Source organism: Cinclus cinclus, chromosome 30 (genome assembly GCF_963662255.1).
Source record: "Cinclus cinclus chromosome 30, bCinCin1.1, whole genome shotgun sequence".
Lineage (NCBI taxonomy): Eukaryota > Metazoa > Chordata > Aves > Passeriformes > Cinclidae > Cinclus > Cinclus cinclus.
The window spans coordinates 3418857-3438210 of NC_085075.1; the positions used below are offsets into that span (position 1 = coordinate 3418857).

A 19354-nucleotide genomic window follows, 5' to 3' on the forward strand; every position below is an offset into this window, starting at 1 on the left:
GTTTTACAAGAATAGCACCATTTAAATTTTTTTTTGTTTGTTTTTAAACTCATATTATACATTAACACTCCTCCTGGGGCGGGGGGAAGGGGCAAATTTGGGATAAGGAGGGGATTTTTGATACCTGGATTGGTGAAATCACATTTTTTTTCAGGGAAAAAGGGATCACTGATATTCCCACCTCCACCTGACCTCAAAAACAGGTCTTCCAGGAAGAGAATAAATAAATATTAACGGGTTTTTCCTTTGATTCTGGTGTTGGGATGAGGTGGTTGCTCCCTGATTCGGGGTGAGCCCTTTCAGTGCAGAACTTCTCAGCTCCTTCTTGGGGTGGATCCCATTTTTTGTGTTTTTTTTTTTTCTTTATCTTAAGGAATCGGGCTGGGCTTTATAAAAAACCAAACCAACAAACAAAAACCACGACAACCAAAAAACAAACAACCACACCAAAAAATATCTTTTTTTTACAAGAAGCAAACGGGGCCGAGGTCCACCCCGAACTCCTGCTCGGGGCCCCCAATGTCCATAGGTGCAATGTCCACGATGGGCAGGCGCGAGGTCTTCTGTGAGCGGTACTCGATGACAGTCCTGCCCCATTTCCCCGTGTGTTTCTGAGGGAAAAACAGGCAGAATTGGGCTCATTTAATCCTCCAGAACCTTCCCAATCCCAGTCTGAGCACAAATTTATCATCAGCTTTGGGAAAATGGGGTTATTTAACCTTCTAGAACTTTCCCCATCTCAGTTTGAGCCCTGTGTCATCCTTAAAACCCGAAGGGCTGTGCTTTCCGGCGTTTTTTCGGTGGGAAAACACTGGAAAGTGGGGTTTGGAGTCCCCATCCCTGGAGCACCACAGCCCGCTGGAGCTGTGACACAAAGCCTGGTGGCGCTTGGTGACAAGACTGTCACCTCAGGGGTCACCCTCACTGACCTCCGAGCTTCCTCCCAACCCCGTTAACCCCACGATTCCCAGATGCTGCCCCGGTTCCCCCCTTTGCTCTGCGGCACGCACCGTGCAGCCGTCCTCCAGCACGCTGTAGGTGAACCTGCTGTTACCCTCGGCGCGGATCTCGACATCGTTGGAGCCCTGGATGAGCAGCGCCTTCCTCAGGCTGCCCGACTCCTCATCCAGGTAGGCCACGCTGTTGCGGCAGTGGTAGGTGACGTTCTGGGAGCCCTCGGTGGACAGCAGCCTCAGGAAGGTCATCTGGATGTTGGCCGTGTTGGGAGCCAGGTCCTCAGCGCCATAGCTGAACTGCAGGGAGGAGGGAGGCCCTCAGCTGGCTTTTTTTGGGGAGGCATTTTGGGGGAATTCCCAAGGTTTGCTTGCCCAGAAGGGTGTAGGTATCACAGCCTGATGCCAAGATTTCCATGAAAGCCTCTAAATCAACCAGTTCTGGTACAAAACCCATAAATTTCACTCCAAGGCAGGACATCAGCTTTGACTTTCCCATAAAACTCCCGCCCACCCCTTTTCCCTGTGTGTTCTCCATGCCCGTCCTGGCCAGACACCCACGTGGAAGCCGCCGCTGATGGTCTCAGCGAACCAGACGTGCTTCTTCTCCTTGGCTTTGCTGCTCCACCAGTTCTTCCTGGGGATGCTGCCGGGGCTGGGATACACGCACGTCTCCCCCGTGGCCATGTTGCAGAAGACCTTGATGGCATCCAGGGTGCAGCCCTGGTTGGGGTCGATCCAGTAATCACCTGTGGTCGGAGGGCATGGACTGAGTGAGCACACGGTGGTGGGATCAGCGAGGAGGTCAGCATGGTCCTTGGTGTCCAGGTGGGCGGTGGAGGAGACAGGAAGAGGGGGGGACACGGGGATGGAGGCAGGGATGGACACAAATGGGACTCCAGGCTAGAGCCTCTCTCTCACCACTCTTCCAGTCGGGGTGGCAGAGTTTGATGTCTCTGCAGGTCCTGGCCGGGTTCTTGCGGGAGCCCTCGGGGCTGCGGATGCTCTCAATCTGGTTGTTGAGGGCCTTGAGCGTGGCATCCACCTCGGCGTCGTGTGGCCGCAGCCCCGGTGCCGCCTCGTCTGCCCGCATGTAGCGCCCGGGGTCGGGGCCCTTCTCGGGCTGCCCCAGCCCCGCAAACGCCGACATGTCGATACCGGTGCCGGGGGGCCCGGGGGGGCCGGGCGGGCCGGGGTTCCCGGGAGGGCCCTGCGGGATGGAACAGTGGTCATGGGGGGATTTGCTGGGGGTTGGATCCCCCTGCCCCACTGAATCCCTGTGTCTTCTGCAGGATCCCTCTCTCCTGCAGGATCCCTCTCTCCTGCAGGATCCTTCTCATACAGGATCCCTCTCACACACAGGATCCTTTTCCTGCAGGATCCCTCTCTCCCGCTGTCCCCGCTCACCGCTGGGCCGGGCTCGCCGCTCCTCCCACGGGGTCCAGGGGGGCCGATGGGTCCAGGCATCCCATTGGAGCCGTCCTTGCCCGAGGGACCCACGGGACCTGGGGGACCCTGAAAAACACCAAAAATGGCTGAGGGCACAGCAAGGATGGGGCTGCCACCCCCAGGTGTGGCACCAGTCCAGGGGTGCCTCCTGTTCTCCTTTCCCCCCCCCAAAATTCCAGGACTTACCCTGGGCCCAGAGGGGCCTGCAGGTCCGGCAGCACCCTGGTCTCCAGAAGGACCCTGGGAAGGATGGGAGTTTGGAGGATTTGGGATCCCATGGAAAATGTGAGATTTAGGGGTGTGGGATATGGGATTTAGGATTTATGGGGGTCTGTGATCCCAAATCCCAGCACTTACGGGGGGCCCAGGCAGCCCCTGGAGCCCGGTGAAGCCCCGGTGCCCCTTCAGGCCGCGCTCGCCGGCCTCGCCCGCCTCGCCTTTGTCACCGCGTGGCCCCTGGGGACCCTGCAAGGGGGACACGGTGGGTCAGGAGCGCTGGTGATGCCAAACCAGGATGGCAAACCGCCATCCCAAACCGGGATCCTCGGAATTCCTGGTGGGAATCACTCACCGGCATCCCCCGAGCACCAGCAGGGCCGGAGGGACCCATTGGACCCTGGGCACCCTGCCAGAGAAAGGAATGGGAGTCAAAAACAGCGGGAATGGGATTTGGGAATGGAGGTGTGGGAATGTGGGGCATGGGGTTTGGGACGTGGGATGTGGGATTTCATGTTCCCAACTGCCCAGGGCACTGCAGATATTCCCAGTTTTATCTCCTGGGGTTTCCAGTTCATTCCCAGTTCCAGCTCCTGGAGCTTCCAGGCAGATCCCAAACCAGGCTCCCAGGGATCCTCAGGAAGACACTTGGAGCTGCTCCTGGTGCCATTCCCAGATGATCCCAAACAGCTCCATGCCCTGGATTCAGGATGATTCCCAGTAATTCCCGTCTTCCCCCATTCTGCCGTGTCCTGCTCACCGTCTCTCCTCTGTCTCCTTGTTTTCCAGTGGGTCCCACGGGGCCCGGAGCGCCAGGAGCGCCGGGAGCTCCAGGAGCGCCCACGGGGCCAGTCTCCCCACGATCGCCCTGGGAAAGGGAATGGGGTCAGGAATCCCGGGAATTCCGGCCCTTGGATGGGACTGGGAAAGATCCGGGACAAGGGAGTGGGGTCAGGAATTCTGGCTCTGGGATGGGAGCGAGCACAGGGATAATAGGAGATCACGGGAATTCCGGTGCTTGAGAAATCCGGGATGAGCTCACCTTCACTCCAGCCGCCCCATCCCTGCCTGGGGGTCCGTCAGAGCCGGGATTTCCCTGGGAAGAAGAGGAATTCAGCTTTTGCCTTTGGGATGGGGGGGGAAACTCCTTTTTCCAGGCAAAATCTTATGGCAAAAACACGCCGGGATTTTCCGGGATCAACCTTAGGGCTGTCCCTGCCCAGCATCAGACAGGGATCCACCCTGGATATTCCAGACATTCCCAATATTCCTACCTCTCTGCCGGGCTCTCCGGCCGGCCCCGTCAGCCCCGGGGGTCCCACGGGCCCGGGGGGTCCCCGGTCACCGGCAGATCCAGGTGCTCCCTGTTTTCCAGGCTCTCCCTAAAAAAAAACACCAGGAAACCCCCCACCATGAGTGAGACCAGGATGAGGGATCTGTGCTCCAAGGTAGGGAAATATCAGATTGGGGCTTTTTCACCTTTTTTGTCTGTCATCGACAGCAAATTTGTATGGAAAATGTGTCACGCTTGATTGGGTTTTTTGGGTTTTTTTTAGGGTTTCACTTACCGAGGGTCCGGGCAGCCCCGGGAATCCACGTTCGCCACGCTGCCCCGGCAGCCCCACGATGCCGCGCTGCCCTGCCAGCCCCTGGGGACCTGGGGGACCGTCTGGACCCTGCGGGGACACGAAGGTGGTCAGCGCCGCTCGGGGGGGTGCCGGAGGGTCCGGAGGGCGTCCCCAAACCCCAACTCCCAAATACCGCGGGGCCGTCCTCGCCAGGCTCGCCCTTCTCGCCGGGGGGGCCAGCGGGGCCCTGCAGCCCCGGGTCCCCTGCTCGGCCCGGGGGTCCTGCATCGCCCCGGGCGCCCTTAGGGCCATCCTTGCCTGCGGAGCCGGGGGGCCCGGGAGGGCCGGGGTTACCCTGCAGGAGAGATCGGAGTTAGAGGGAACTCAGGAGGGGTTTCTGTATTCCTGATCCATCCCTGATCAATTCCCGATCCCATTCCTGATCCAGTCCTGGCGCTGCTTGGGGACTGGGGAGCACTGGGAATGTCCCTTTGGAAGGGGATGGCACGCGGGTAGGCTTTGGTTTGGGGAAACTGTGGGGAGCGGTGGCTGCCCGGCCCCCGAAGCTGGGGGTCAGTGATCCTGGCTGATCCCGACTGTCCCGAGTGATCCCAGAGATCTTGACTATCCCAAAATAAGTTGTTCCCAAATGATCCCGGTTTTTCCCCAGTGATTCCAACTGTCCTGAGCAATCCCAGATCTTCCCAAGTGATTCAGGCTGCTCTGAGTGACCCCATCTTCCCCCAGTGACCCCAGTTCCCCCCAGTGACCCCAGTTCCCCCCAGTGACCCCAATTCTCCCCAGCTCACATTTGGACCAGGGGGTCCAACACGTCCGGCAGCTCCAGGGAATCCGGTGGCTCCCTGGGGATGGAGGGAAGAGAAGATCAGACCCTGTCCCTCCCCCACTATCCCTCCCCCCTCCCCATCTCCTCCCCCACCCCTCCCCACTCACTGGGGGTCCCTGAGCGCCCCGGGCTCCTTTGGGACCGGTGACACCAGTGGGGCCCTGGGAAGAGACAAAAACCGATCAGGACAGTCAGGACATGGAGATTCCTGGAATTCCTGGGATGAGGGACCCCTGCAAGGGCTCAGCCCAAGTTTTGGGGCTCCCGGCTGGACCTACCTGTGGTCCAGGAGCCCCAGAAGGACCCTGAGGCCCGGGGGCTCCAGCGTCGCCCTTCTGGCCGGGCTCCCCCTGTTCGCCCTTGGCTCCAGGCTGGCCATCGGCACCCTGGGAAAGAGCCACGGTCAGTGGCCAGCAGCCACTGGGGACACTGGGAAGGACTGGGGACAGAACTCACCGGGGGCCCAGCGAATCCGGCAGGGCCGGGGGCTCCGGGCTCTCCACGCTCTCCCTGTGGGGGAAACGGGGTGAAAATCAAGGGAATGGGGCAAATGTAGCACTGCCAGCACTGACAAGGGGACAGGTGGCACTTACAGGGGCACCGCGGGCACCGGCGGCTCCAGATGGGCCAGGGGGGCCAGACTCGCCCTGGAAAGGAAGGAGGGGGAGTTGTGGGGGATGGATGGAGTCTGTCCTGGGGATCGGGTGTGATCTGTCCTGGGGATCGGGAGGGATCTGTCTCCGTGGGAGCACTGGCAGGGCCACCCTGGTCTCACCTTTTCACCGTTGGGGCCAGCAGGGCCAGGGGGGCCGATGGGACCGGTCAGACCCTGTGGGGACAGAAGGGACAGTGAGGCCACCATGAGTGCCCCTGGCTGGCCACCATGAATGTCCTTGACCAGCCCCCCTCCTGCCCCATTCCCATCCTACTCACGCGAGCTCCATCCTTTCCGGGGGCCCCCTCAGGTCCCTTCTCTCCGACGTCTCCCTGTGGAGTCAGACAGGGCCGGTGTGAGCCCAGCTGAGCCCTGGTGGCACTAGTGACACCCCATGACCGCCATGTCACTATCACTCACCCTGTCTCCCTTGGGACCGGCGATGCCAGCAGCTCCTCTCTCCCCAGGCATCCCCTGCAGCCCCGGGGGTCCCTGGGCACCGCTGGGGCCGGCGGGGCCGGTGGCACCCTAAAACAACAAAGGGACGTTATTGGGGACATTGTCCCATCATCCCCCCATGCTGGCACTGAGCCACCCAGCGCTGTCCCCAGTGTCACCCACCTTGGGTCCGTCGGTGCCAGGGGTGCCGGGGAGGCCGCGGGGCCCCTGCAGGCCCTGGGCGCCGGGAGAGCCGCGCTCACCAGGGAATCCGCGCTCGCCCTGGGGACAGTGGGGACAGCTCAGCAGGGACACCGGCATGGGTGGCACCAGGGCAGGTGGGCAGGGCTGCCCTGGAGGAACTGGGAGGGACCGGGATGGGGACAGAAGCAGCACGGAGCTGGTGGCCCTGGGGACAGCCAGGCCCTGGGACCCCCCGAAGTTTCCATGGGATGAGCACGTCCCCAGGCTGGAAGGATGTGACACTGGGACCCCCCAAAGGTGACACTCTGGGACCCCCCAGGTAACAGGTGACACTTACCCTGGGACCCACAAGCCCCGGGGCTCCAGCTTCTCCAGGAACGCCCTGTGGGAAGGGGACAAACAGGTTTGGGGCCAGACCTGGGGGATTTGGGGGATCTTGATCCCACCTGGGGGGTAGGGACAGAGGGGTCTCACCTGATCTCCGGGTTTGCCGCTCTCACCGGGGGGACCTGGTGGCCCTGGCAGCCCCTGGGAGGGGACAGGAGCCACGTGAGAACAGTGACAGCAAGATCCCGGGGGTTGGGGTGGCACCACCCCAAACTCCAAATCCCTGTGCTCACCTGGAAGCCAGAGGGGCCGGGGGCTCCTTGCTCTCCCCTCTCTCCTGCTGGGCCCTGCAGGACGGATGCTGCTCAAGGACCCCAAAAACCTTTGGGATTTCAGACTTCCTCCACCCCAAGATTTTGGGGATCCCACAAGCCCCAGCACCACGAGGGCTGGAGATTTGTGGGTTTTGGGATCCCCTGGCAGATCCAGGGGGGTTTTAGCCCAAATCTGGGGTTTTAGCCCCAGTCCCATTGGAGCTTGACCCATTGCACTCACGGCAGGTCCCGGGGGTCCGGCGGCTCCAGTCTCTCCGTCCTTGCCAGGAAGTCCCTACAGAGAAGGGGAGCCTTACTGAGCCCCAAATCCCATAAATCCCATTTCCCCTGCTTCCTGTGCCTCAGCTTCCCCCTTAGGTGGCTTTTAGGGTGGAGTGGCACCAAAATGTGAATTTTTTGGGTTTGTGGGGGCAGAAAACCTCACCCTTAGCCCCGGTGCTCCAGGAAGTCCTTTTTCACCAGCTTTTCCAGGCTCACCCTAGAAAAGGATTGAGGATTTGGGCTTCCAGCCTCAAGAACTCCCAGGTATTTTTAGAGGAAAAAGGGTCCATACTTACATTGGCACCTTTGGGACCAGGGAATCCCATAACGCCAGGCTGGCCCCGAGCCCCCTGGGGGCCGGGGGGTCCAGGGCGTCCGTCCTCACCGGGGGCACCCTGTGGGGACAGCGGGGTCAGTGGGGACAGGAGGCCACCCAAAACTCCAAATCCCAAACAATGCCAAACCCCAAACCACCTCAAACCATCCCAAAACCCATACCCCAAACCCCTAATGGGGTGTCACTCACCGTGGGGCCGACTTTGCCTTGAGGCCCAGCATCCCCAGGGCGGCCCGTGAGACCCTGTGGGGACAAAAAGGGTTTGGGGACCTTCCCCCATATCGGGGGCCTGACCCCATGGCCATGGGTGACCCCAAAGGGCACCTGTGTTCCCCACAAAGAGCAGGGAGGATTTTTGGGAACACCAAATACACCATGGGAACCCCAAAGAGGGTCTGAAGTAGCAGAGAGCATCTTAATTAACCCCAAAGTTTCTTAATTAGTACCAAAGAGTGGCAAGAACAACTCCAAATAAGCTTTTAACGCCGAAAGCTCCTTAAACAACCCTAAAAGTACTACAAGCAACCCTAGAACCACCCTATCAACCGAAAAGCTCCTTAACACCCCCAAAATCCCTTTATTGACCCCCAAAACACTTTAGCCACCCGCAAAATCTCCTTAAACCAAACCCAAAAGTGCCTTAGCCAACCCCAAAGGCAGGTTAGTGACCCCAAAACCACCTTAACCAGCCCCAAAATCACCTCATTGACCCTAGAAGTGCCTTAACCAATGCCAAAGCACCCCCCTCCCCCATCCCCCAGACCACACAGGTGCCACCCTGTCCCCATTTTTGGGGTCACCGCTGTCCCTCACCCTGGCTCCAGGCAGGCCAGGCTCTCCAGGGCGTCCGGGGTCGCCGGTGGCTCCTTTAGGGCCGGCCAGGCCAGCAGGGCCACGCTCGCCCGGGGCCCCCTGTGGGGGGATTTGGGGTCAGTTTGGATGATTTGAGGTCAGTTTGGGGTTGTCACCCCCAGGACACCCTCAGTGTCCCCGAAGTCCTACCTTGGGGCCGGCCAGCCCATCCTGCCCAGGGAAGCCACGGTTGCCGGGAGCACCCTGTGGGGGAAGATGATGATTTGTGGGGTCAGGGGAGGGTTTTAGGGTTGAGGGGAGGATTTTTGGGATTTGGGTCGATTCTTCAGGATCAGGGCTGTTTTTTTTGGTGTTGGGGTCAGTTTTTTGGAATCAGGGTTGGTTTTTGGGGTGGAAGGCACCACAGACCCTCTCTCCAGGTGGTCCCAAAGGTCCAGCAGCTCCGGGTTCTCCGCGGGCTCCTCTCTTCCCTTCCTCCCCGGCTGGTCCGGGGGCGCCTTGGGGTCCTGTGGGGCCCTGAGGACAAGGAGGAAAAGGGGTCACAAGGAGCCTTCACCCCCCCCCCCCCGACCCCCCCGGGGACAAATCCCATAAATCCGAGTCCCCGTTGTGTCCCCCTCGTGTCCCCGGTGGCGCCGGGCTCGGCGGGGCCCCATTGATGGTGGTTAATGAGGCGAGGGGGGAATGTCCCCAAGGGGGGGGAACGTCCCCAAGGGGGGACACGCGAACACTGCGGCCATTGTCCCGCTGTCCCCCTGGCCACCGTCCCCCCCGCTGGAGGGGGACGCTGCCCCTCGAGGGGCCTCATTAGGAGAACGGCTCGTTAGGGGTGAGGAGGCACTGGAGGGGAGATAGGGACTGAGGATGGACACTGGGCTGGGGACGGACACTGGGCTGGACACTGGGATGAACACTAGGATGGGGCTGGACACTGGGATGGACACTGAGGGGCCAGGGGTGGACACTCAGTGGGCAGTGAGGGCTGGGGCTGGACTCCCGCCCAGGGGCTCTGGGTGTCCCCCAGCCCAAACTCACCGTCTCTCCCTTGGGTCCCTGCTCGCCTTTGAATCCTGCAATGCCGGGTTCGCCCTGGGGAGGGGAGACAATGTCACAGAGTCCCCACAGCTGTCCCACCCCATCCCTGGCCTGGTCTCCAGGTCCCTGTCCCCATCCCATTCCATTCTCAGCCCATTCCCCACCCCCAGTGTCCCCTTAGGGGGTCAGGGCCGGGTGACCCAGGGCTGACCCAGGGGTGACCCAGGGGTGGCCCTGGAGTGACCCGGGAGTGACCCCGGGGTGACTTTGGGAAGAGGACCCAAAGGAGGAAGGTGTGAAGGGGCGTGGCCTGGGCCAGAAGGGGTGTGGTCACCAACGAGTATGTGGGCGTGGTCAGTGCCCGGGGCGTGGTCAGTGCCCGGGGCGCGGTCACCGGGCGTGGCCGGGTCCCCGCGGGTACCTCGGGGGTCTCTCACCGTCTGTCCCTTGGGGCCCAGCGGGCCAGTGGCTCCCTGGGGTCCGGGTGGGCCGCGGGGGCCGGGGAATCCTGGAGCGCCCGCGATGCCTGGAGCTCCCTGTGGACACCAGGGGATGTCAGGGACCTCGCAACAGCCCTGTGTCCCCCTCAGTGTCCCCAGGGTCCCCCAGGGTCCCCCATGCCTGAGTGCCTCCTGACCCCCAGGGGACCCAAATGTCCCCAAATCCCAGCGCAGCACTCGGCACCTGCTCCTCACCCCGGGCCAGTCCCTGTCCCCATCCCCAGGGACTGTCACTGGGACAGCAGACACCACATCCCCCTCCCTGACCCCACCCAAGTCTCCACCCCTGTCGCCGTCCCCGCTTACCGCCGATCCCTTTGCTCCGGGGATGCCGTCGGTCCCGGGGTTTCCCTACAAGCAGATCCCGCTGAGCTCCGTGCCTCAGTTTCCCCGGATCCGGCCCCGTCCCCGCCGCTCCCAGCTCTTGAGACAACGCGGGGGGACAAAGCCACCAGGGCAAGGGGACACAAGGACTTACGGGGGCACCGGCGGGGCCGGGAGAGCCGGGGGTCCCGGATTCTCCGCGGGGCCCCTGGGCACCTTCGGGTCCTCGTGCGCCGGTGGGACCCGCTTCACCCTGGGGGGAGGTGACAGAGAGTGTCAGGAGTGACATCGGGACCCTCTTGTCCCCACCGGGACCAGCCCTGTACCCTCACCTTGGAGCCGGGGGCACCAGGGAAGCCGGGGGCTCCTGCGGGGCCGACGGGACCCTGGGGGCAAGAGGAGCGTGAGGGTCCCCCCGGGCTCTGGGGGGCCTTGAGGGACCCCACTGTCCTCTGGGGGGGGGTGACACAAGGACAAGGGACACGCCAACCCCCTCGGATGGACTTACAGGTGGTCCGGCTGGGCCCGGGAGGCCGTCATTTCCACGAGCGCCCTGCGGGGAGACGGTGCCGAGGGTCACGGGGGGTCCCCAGGGCGGGGACCGGGTCCCCCCCGCTACCCCCGGGTGCCACTAGAGCCGCAGGTGACACCGCACTCACCGCAGCGCCCGAGGGGCCCGGGCGTCCTCGTTCTCCAGGCAGCCCGCGGGGACCCTGTGGGGACAGAGGGTGACGGGTGAGGCCGGGGGTGCTGGCCCTTCCCGAGCGCACCCGGCCGTGCCTCAGTTTCCCTTTTGCACTCACCATGGGCCCTGGGGAGCCACTCTCGCCGGGGGAGCCGGACTCGCCCTGCGGGGAGGGACAGAGGTGAGCATGGGGTGGGGATGGGCACGGTCCCCTAGTGTCACCGGGACGGTCACCGGAGCCAAGGGACAGTCACCCCAGCACAGAGACAGTCACTGCACCCAGGGAATTGCCCCTGCCCCCACCCCCAGGGACTGTCACCCCCTCTCACCTTAGCTCCAGGTGCTCCCGCCTCTCCCTTGACGCCATCCAGGCCTGGGTAGCCCTAGGGACAGGGACACAACTGGGGTGTGACAATGACCGAGCCACTCCAGGGGACACGGGGACAGGGAGGGGACACACACTCACCCTGTGGCCTTTGACTCCAGGCAGGCCGGGGGTCCCGGGGAAGCCACGAGCGCCCTGTGGGCAGCACAGAACGGAGAGTTGGGGACAGGGAGGGGACAACAGTGGCTTTGTCGCGGGGCCACCAGTGCTGCGCTCACCTGGGGGCCGGGGGGGCCACGCTCGCCCGATTTCCCGGGTTTGCCAGTCTCGCCCTGCAGGAAAAATGGGATTTTTGACCGGTCGGGGGGACACAGAAATGTCACTTTTTGTCCCTTCTCAACCCGGCTTCGGCAGCTGCCACTGTGGCTGAATGTCATGAATGTCACTCACGTCATCACCGGGTTTGCCAGGAGGTCCCGGAGGTCCCCGGGGACCCATCGGACCCTGAAGGGGACAAAGAGGTGGGAGTGAGTGGCACTGCGGGGAGCAGTGCCCTGATTTGGGGAGGGCTGGGGACATTTGGGGACACTCACAGCAGCGCCTGGCTCGCCGGGCTCGCCGGGGTTGCCTTGGAATCCTTGGGGTCCCTGTGGGGACAAAGTGACATCAGCAGGGTGGCATCAGCTGGCCTGTACACCCCAAAATTTGAGGGTGGGGGGTGATACTCACGGGGGAGCCGGAAGGGCCGGGGGGGCCTCGGGGTCCCATGGGGCCCTGGGGAAATACAGCAATGTCACACGGGGGGGACACACCCCCGAAAACACCGAAGTCGGGGAACCCCCAGAATTGGGGTGTCCTGGAGTCGGAGTCTCAAATGGGATCGGTCTGCACGGGGGTGTGGGGGTGTGGGGAGGGGGGCCAGGGGGATTTAGAGAATTTAAGGGGAGGTTGATGAGATTTTGGGAGAATCGAGGGGATATGGAGGAAGTTTATAGAAATTTTTGGGGGAGTGAAGGGGATTTTGGGGGCTTTTGGGGGTTCTGGGTGTTTTAGGGTGACATTACCATGGGACCCTGCATGACGCCCATCTGAGCCCCTCCGGCCTTCTCATCGAAGCCCCCGGCCATCTGAGCGGCGAAGTTCTGCCAGGGAAAGCGGGGTCAGCACCCTGAAGACCCCAAAACCCCTGAAATCCCCTCAAAAAAGACCCAATTCCCATCAAAACCTCCCGATTCCTGTCAAAATCCCTTCTGCTGCAATCAAGACACCCAATTCCCTCAAAACCACCCCAAATTCCCTAAAATCCCTCAAAACCCCCTCAGAACCTCCCCAATCTCCTCAACCCCCCCCCCCCCAAGCACCTCAAAACCCTCCAAAATCCCCTCAAAATCCCCCTCAATTCCCACCGAAGTTCCAGGAAACCCACCTAAATTCCCCTCACTCCCCCCCACCAATCTCCTCAATTTCCCCCCAAAATCCCATCAATTTCCCATCCCAAAATCCCCCCTCTCCCCCCCAAATACTCACCCCCCCCAAGCCAGGGGGTCCTGGGGGGCCGGGGGGTCCGGGGGGCCCAGGATTTCCTGGGGTTCCAGGTTCCCCATCCCTGCCCCGTGGGCCAGGGGCGCCCTGGGGTGGGAGGCACAAAAAAAAAGGGATTTGGGGGAACCACAGGGGATTCTGGGGGGCTCCCAGTTGATTTTGGGGTTTTTTGGGGGGAGCTCAGAGAGGGTTTTAGGATTTCACAGAGGATTTGAGGAGGGTCACAGGGGATTTTTGTCGATGGGGGGGGGGGCGTTCCCAGTGGATTTTTAGCGATTTTGGGGGTCCCTCTCACCTTCTCACCCTTCTCGCCGCGATCCCCTCGCTGTCCCTGCTCACCTGCGGGGCCCTGTGGGGGGAGGGGAAGAACAGGATGGAGGAGGGGGGGTCAGGAATCCCCTCCCCCCCCTCTCCCACTCCTCCCCCGTCCCCCCAAACATTCCAGAGATTTCCCAGCCTGGAGCTGCTCCCACCTGCGGGCCTGGGGGTCCTCGGGGTCCTACGACCTGTGGGGACACAAACGGGGGGGACATCAGGGCTGGGGGAGGGTCCCAGCCCATTTTGGGGTGTTCTAACCCCACCGCCCCGCCCCCCTGCCCTAGCCCCTTTTTGGGGTCTCCCCCCCACTCACATCTTTGATGTCACCGGGTTCACCTTTTTGTCCCTGCGAGGAGAAGCAAAGCGTGAGACCCCAAAACTGCCCTCAAATTCCTCTCTCTGCCCCCCAGGGTTGAGCAGAAAATCTCCCTGAAAGCCTCCCAAGGCAAAGAAAGGGATAAACCCAGAGACCCCCAAACTGCCCCAAAATTCCCCCCAAAGCCCCAAAACCACCCCAAAATTTGGGACAATTGCCCCTCAAATTCACTCACCTTGGGGCCGGGCTGTCCTGTTGGAAACCCCCCCAAAAAGAAAAATAAAGATAAATTAATGGGGGAATATGAATTTGGGGTGGGGGCAACACGAGGTGGCTCCATCCTGGGTGGGCTGTTGGGCCAAACTGGAGGGCACTGGGAGCTCCCCCAAAGCGGGGCCAGCAGCGAGAGGGTCGAGGGGGCTTTTTTGGGGCAGTTCAGAGGCTTTTTGGGGAGTGCTCAACCCTTTAATCTTCCTCCCCGGGCAGGGGCAGGAAAGGGTTAAAAAAGGCAACTTTTGGGGGTTTTGGAGGTTTGGGGGAAGCAGGTTTTGGTTTTTCCTCTATTTTGGGGTGAAATCCCACAACTGGGAACCCGGATTGGGGCTTTCTGTGGGGTTTCCATTCATTTTGGGGTGCATTCCCACAATTTCGGGGGATTTCCACCAAAGCCCTTCTTCCGGGGGTGCAAAATCCTCTCCCACACCCCTTTCCCCCATTTTTCCCATCTAAAATCCCCCAAAACCTCCAAATTTCCAACCAGGGTTAAAAACCTCGATGATTTTTTTCCCCCTGGGGCCGATTTCCCCCGGTTGTTTCGGGGTGAAGTTGCCTTTTCCCCGCGTTGCCGCATGGATGGCGCCATCCATGGCCGGGTAATTTATTTATTAATTCGCTAATTCAAGGAAATAAATAAATTACAACCGCTGGGCTGCTCGGTGGGGCAAATGGGGCAGCACTCTCCGAAGGGGATCTCGGGGCTGGGGCAGTCCCGCAGCTCCTCGCAGATGATTTCGTCGCACAGCACTGTCCCCGTGTCGCACACGCAGATCCGGCACGGCTCCGGCTTCCACACGTCCTTGTCGCTGTAGCGGTGCCCGTCCTGCAGGCAGCTGCCAGCCTCGGCTGCGGGGACAGCGCGGGGACAGCGTGGGGACAGCGCGGGGACAGCGCGGGGACAGCGCGGGGACAATGTGGGGACAGCGCGGGGACACTCGCGGGGACACGGTGGCACTTCTAGCCCCGTCCTGCAGGCAGCTGCCAGCCTCGGCTGCGGGGACAGCGCGGGGACAGCGGGGGGACAGCGCGGGATAAGGGGGATGGCACTGCCAGCCCCATCCTGAGCAGCAGAAGGGGACGCCAAAGGGGCCCCGCGATCCCTAGTGAGGGGGGACAGCTCGGGGACAGGCAGCAGCGGGGTGGTGGCACTGCCAGCCCCACTCTGAGCCCCCGAAGGGGCCCTGAAGCAATGAAGGGGACACAGCCCCGAGCAGCGACACCCGCCCACCCCTCCCCCGGATCTCCCCGAGTGTCCCCGGGGTCCTCACAGCTTTGGTGGCACCAGTGTCCCCACGGGTCGGGGAGAAGGGGGCTTGGTGTCCCCAGGCTGAACTCACGGCTGACCCGGCGGTACCCGGGTGCTCCTGGAGGGTCCCGGGGATCCTCCAGGGTCCCCACAAGGTGCCCCGGTGTACCCAGGAGGTGCCTCGGGGTCTCCAGGTGTCCTCAGGGTCCCTGGAATGTCCCCAGTGTCTCCAGGGATGTCCTTAGGACACAGCTCAGAACTGGCCTTCAGTGGATCCCCTGTCCCCAGCCGGACCCTATGACCCCAACCGGACCTCACTGTCCCCAGCCTGTCCCCACCATACCCCTGCTCCACCTCATCTCCTGCTTCCCCGGCCGTCCCTCTGTCCCTTTACCGTCACCTGCTGTTCCCATGTCCCACCTGTGCCCCCTCGGCCATCTCAGGCTGTTCCCTTCCTGTCCCAGGCTGTCCCTGTCCGTCCCCACTGTCCCTGAACTCCGTCAACGCCACACACCTGGATCCCGAGCTGTCCCCCAGCGTCGCCACCTTGGCCCCCCATTGTCCCCCAGGATTCCCCCGGGTGTCCCCCGCGCTGTCCTCCGTGTTCCACTTCATTTCCCGATGTGCCCAACACACCTCGTGAGGTCCCCCTGTCTCTCTCCCTGTCTCCCACTGCCCTCCCCCCGCCAACAAGGCTGTCCCACATTTCCCTGACACTTTCCCCGGTGTTCCTGCGCTGTCCCACGGTGTCGTCCCCCCCCCCCCCCCCCCCCGCGCTGCTGTCCCCAGAACTGCCTCGAAACTTTCCCCCTGTTCCCGTACCCTGTGCCTTCATCGCAGTGTCCCCACGCTGTCCCCCAGGATCCCCCCGCTGTCCCCCAGCGTGCCTGCTGTTCCGTACCCTCCTCCTGCAGTCCCCGATGTCCCCACACTCCGGTCTGTCCCCTCTCCGCCACACTGAAAGTTTCCCCACCGTACTCACGCTGTCCCCCGATGTCCCCACTCTCCGAGCTGTCCCCCCCTCCACTCTGAAACGTTCCCTGTCCATTCCAAAACGTCCCTTTAAGTGTCCTCCGATGTCCTCTCGCTGTCCCACATCCTCTTTCCGCTACGTCTCCCCTCTGTCCCCATTGTTTCCCGCTGTCCCCACGCTGTCCCCCCCTCCCCTTCTCCAAACTTCCCTCAACGTGTCCCATTCACTCTCTCCCCCGGCGATGCCCCAAACCTTTCCCATCCCTCACCCCTCTGTGTCCCCGCTCCGTCCCCGTTCCGTCCCCATCCCCACCACTCACGGAGGTCTCGGTCCTGCGCTGCGGCGGCCGCGGCGAGGCAGAGGAGGAGGAGGAGGAGCAGGAGCCCCGGCCGGGGGGCGGCTCCGGGGACCGCGCTGGTGGCTGCGGGCTCCGTGCTGTGGCCGCTGCGGACCGAGCGGTGGCCGCCGGGGGCCGGGCGGTGTCCGGGCATAGCGAAACGGCTGCGCCCGATCCGCGCCCGGGGCCGGCAGTGCCCGCTCGGCCCCGCGGCCCCGCTTAAGTCCCGGCCCCGCCGCCCCCCGGAGCTGTAACCCGAGCCGGGCCGGCCCCGCCGGGCCCCCCGGACCTTCCCCCGGTGGCCCCGGACCCTCCCCCGGCCCCCGAGCCGGGCCGGCCCTCCCGAGCCCTCCCCGGGCCCTCCCCCGGCCACCACCGGGACGAGAGCGGGCGGAGGGACCCGGACTGAGGAGGGATGTGGGGTTTGGGGGATGAGGGGTTTGAGGGATGCGGGCTTTGGGGGATGTGGGGTTTCGGGGCATGCCGGGGGTGAGGCGGCGCAGCCCTCCCCTCCCCACCCCACCCCACCCCACCCCATCCCATCCCATCCCACCCCACCCCACCCCACCCCATCCCACCCCACCCCACCCCATCCCATCCCATCCCATCCCATCCCATCCCATCCCATCCCATCCCATCCCATCCCATCCCATCCCATCCCATCCCATCCCATCCCCATTCCTGGGTCCTGGGAAAATCGGGATACCCTCGACCCCGCCCCGGGACGGGACCCCCCTCCCCCCCCCTCAACTCCGTCGTCTCCCGCCCCCTCGTGGTGTCCCCAAATCCCCGCCCCTCTCTGGGGCCCCCTCGGGCTCAGTCCGACCCCTCCCCCGTTTCGTTGTCCCCATTCCCGGCGGAATTCCCGGCAGCAATTGTGGGATCAAGGTGGGGGACACAAGGAAACCCCCCCGACCCCAAACCCAGCACAGCCCTCACCTGAACTGCCCAGCCTGGATCGGGGCCCGGGACCATCCCCTCCCCCAAACCTCCCAAAATTCCCCCAAAGGCCCCATAGAACTCCCCCAAATTTTTGGGTTTTAGGGCGGGATTTGGGGGGGGGAAGAGAATTTGAGGGGGCTCTGGGGAGGATTCGAGGGGCTTTTGAGGGGAATTTGGGGGGGGTTGAGGGGAATTTTGGGGCAATTTGAGGGAGTTTTGGGGAAGATTTGGGGGGGGGGGTTTGGGGGGTATTTTGGGCGGGATTTTGAAGGGTTTGGGAGGAGTTGGGGGCGGGGGGAGGATTGAGGGTGATTTGGGGGATTTCGGGGTTGCCACCCCCAGCAGGTGGAAGAGTGCTCAGCGTGGCCGGATCTGGCTGGGATTGAGGCCAGGCCTTGGCTCCCGCTGCTGCTTTCCAATGGAACAGAAAACTTGGGAATAAATCAAACGGCCAGGGAGGCGCTGCCCGACCTCTCCCCAATTTCTGGGGGGTTCCGCCGCTGTCCCCACAGTGACAGAGCCGGGACAGGGCCAGGGAGGGCTCAAATCCCCCAAATCCCCCCAAAACTCTCTCAAAACCGAGGTGAGGGCAGCAGATCGGTGCAGCCCCTGCTGTGGGGTGGGGACATCGCTTCCCGTTCTCCTCGGAGTGGGGACATGCAGGTGGCACCAGTGACACCAGTGACACCGGTGACAGACACTGGTGACACCGGTGGCACTGGTGAAAGAGGCGGTGGCAGAGGTAAAGCCACGACCTCCGGTTTTTTCCCTCGGACCCAGTCCCTGATGGCCTCTCCAGAGCCCGGCGACAGAAGGGGACAGGGAAGGGACAGAGAGGGGACAGAGAGGGGACAGAGAGGGACAGAGAGGGGACAGAGAGGGGACAGGGAGGGGACAGGGAGGGGACAGGGAAGGGACAGAGAGGGGACAGAGAGGGGACAGAGAGGGGACAGGGAGGGGACAGGGAAGGGACAGAGAGGGGACAGAGAGGGGACAGGGAGGGGACAGAGAGGGGACAGAGAGGGGACAGAGAGGACTGGGGTAGGGGGGAGGGCGGAGCGGGGTGAGGGGTTTGGGATCGAGCAATCCCAGTTTGGGGTCAAATCATCCCAAAAATGGACGGATCCCAGCCAGGGATGGGGGCGGGGCGGGGGCGGGTTTTGGGCTGGACCCGGCCCAGGGGTGGCACCGCCCCATTGTCCCCATGGGATTCTGCTGTCCCCACCCCGGGGTCACCGCCCGCGAGCCTCCCCCGGCCCTGTCCCCATGGAGTTGGGACTAAATTTTCCCAGATTCCCCAAATCCCCCAATTTAGGATCAAGACCGCTCTGGGAGTGAAGGGGAATTCATTTTTTACCGTTTTTTCGCCATTCCCCCCCCCCCCCCCCCCCCCATTTTTACTCCAATTTTGCCCTATTTTTGTCTCAGTTTGGCTCCGTTTTCCTCCATTTCTCCCCAAATTTTGCCTCATTTTTGCCCCATTTTAGCCGCATTTTTACTCAGTTTGGTCCCGTTTTACCCCATTTACATTCCATTTAAATCTCATTTCTGCCCCATTCTTTACCCCATTTTGCCCTACTTTAATCCCATTTTTACACCGATCTTGCCCAATTTTCAAACCCATTTCGCACCACTTTTACCCAAATGTTTGCCCCGTTTTTCCCATTTTCCCCCTACTTATACCCCATTTTTCCCAATTTTCACCCATTTCCCCCCTTCTCTTCCTAATTTTGCCCAGTTCCCCAATTTTATGCCATTTTTACTCTCTTCCCCCCCAATTTCTGTCCCATTTCAGCCCCTTTTTACCCAAATTTCCCCCTATTTTTGCCTATTTCTCCCCCATTTTCATCCCATTTTCCTCACAATTTTCCCCCCACTTCCCCCCATTTCCTCTCTTCCCTCCCAATTTTTCCCCACTTTCCCGAACCACCCAATCCCATGAAAACCCCAAACCCAGAGAGGGAATTCCTCACTGGGGAGGAGCCAGGAATTTATTATTCCCTTCAAAAAGGGTGGTTTTTTAACACAAAAACTCACCAAATTGAATTATTTCCATCTGACACCTCGCAATAACCTCAGATCTGCCCCCAAATATTTCCTGGGATCTTTTGGATTGGGGAGAAGAAAAAGGA

At 62.1% G+C, this 19354-nt stretch overlaps 1 protein-coding gene across 1 annotated transcript; it reads right to left on the bottom strand.

Annotated features, from left to right (window-relative positions):
• Positions 1 to 464: 464 nt before the first annotated feature.
• COL2A1 (collagen type II alpha 1 chain) lies at positions 465 to 18846 on the bottom strand. Its single transcript, XM_062510858.1, has 55 exons — positions 18819 to 18846; positions 16263 to 16685; positions 14370 to 14570; positions 13684 to 13700; positions 13446 to 13478; positions 13288 to 13320; positions 13110 to 13163; positions 12800 to 12901; positions 12337 to 12414; positions 12002 to 12046; positions 11866 to 11919; positions 11723 to 11776; positions 11551 to 11604; positions 11414 to 11467; positions 11277 to 11330; positions 11066 to 11110; positions 10922 to 10975; positions 10771 to 10815; positions 10595 to 10648; positions 10417 to 10515; positions 10245 to 10289; positions 9876 to 9974; positions 9439 to 9492; positions 8812 to 8919; positions 8593 to 8646; positions 8404 to 8502; positions 7780 to 7833; positions 7550 to 7648; positions 7417 to 7470; positions 7213 to 7266; positions 6951 to 7004; positions 6805 to 6858; positions 6668 to 6712; positions 6310 to 6408; positions 6109 to 6216; positions 5967 to 6020; positions 5809 to 5862; positions 5627 to 5680; positions 5490 to 5543; positions 5312 to 5419; positions 5141 to 5194; positions 4996 to 5049; positions 4380 to 4541; positions 4187 to 4294; positions 3893 to 4000; positions 3661 to 3714; positions 3379 to 3486; positions 2974 to 3027; positions 2760 to 2867; positions 2589 to 2642; positions 2361 to 2468; positions 1875 to 2163; positions 1515 to 1702; positions 1011 to 1253; positions 465 to 611 (listed from the first exon to the last, which is right to left on the bottom strand). Exons 1-55 carry the CDS (start codon positions 18844 to 18846, stop codon positions 465 to 467), a joined length of 4824 nt encoding a protein of 1607 aa, XP_062366842.1.
• Positions 18847 to 19354: the final 508 nt, after the last annotated feature.

Bases quoted from the DNA above. Each gene is read 5' to 3' on its own strand.
- COL2A1 (XM_062510858.1), bottom strand. From the start codon at position 18,846: ATGGGTTTGAAAATTGGGCAAGATCGGT. The intron at 11,777-11,865 runs GTGAGTGTCCCC...TGTCCCCTTCAG, and splicing joins CCGGCGAGCCAGGCGCTGCT to GGTCCGATGGGTCCCCGGGG. The intron at 7,834-8,403 runs GTGAGGGACAGC...TTGTCCCCACAG, and splicing joins CTGGCCTGCCTGGAGCCAGG to GGTCTCACGGGCCGCCCTGG.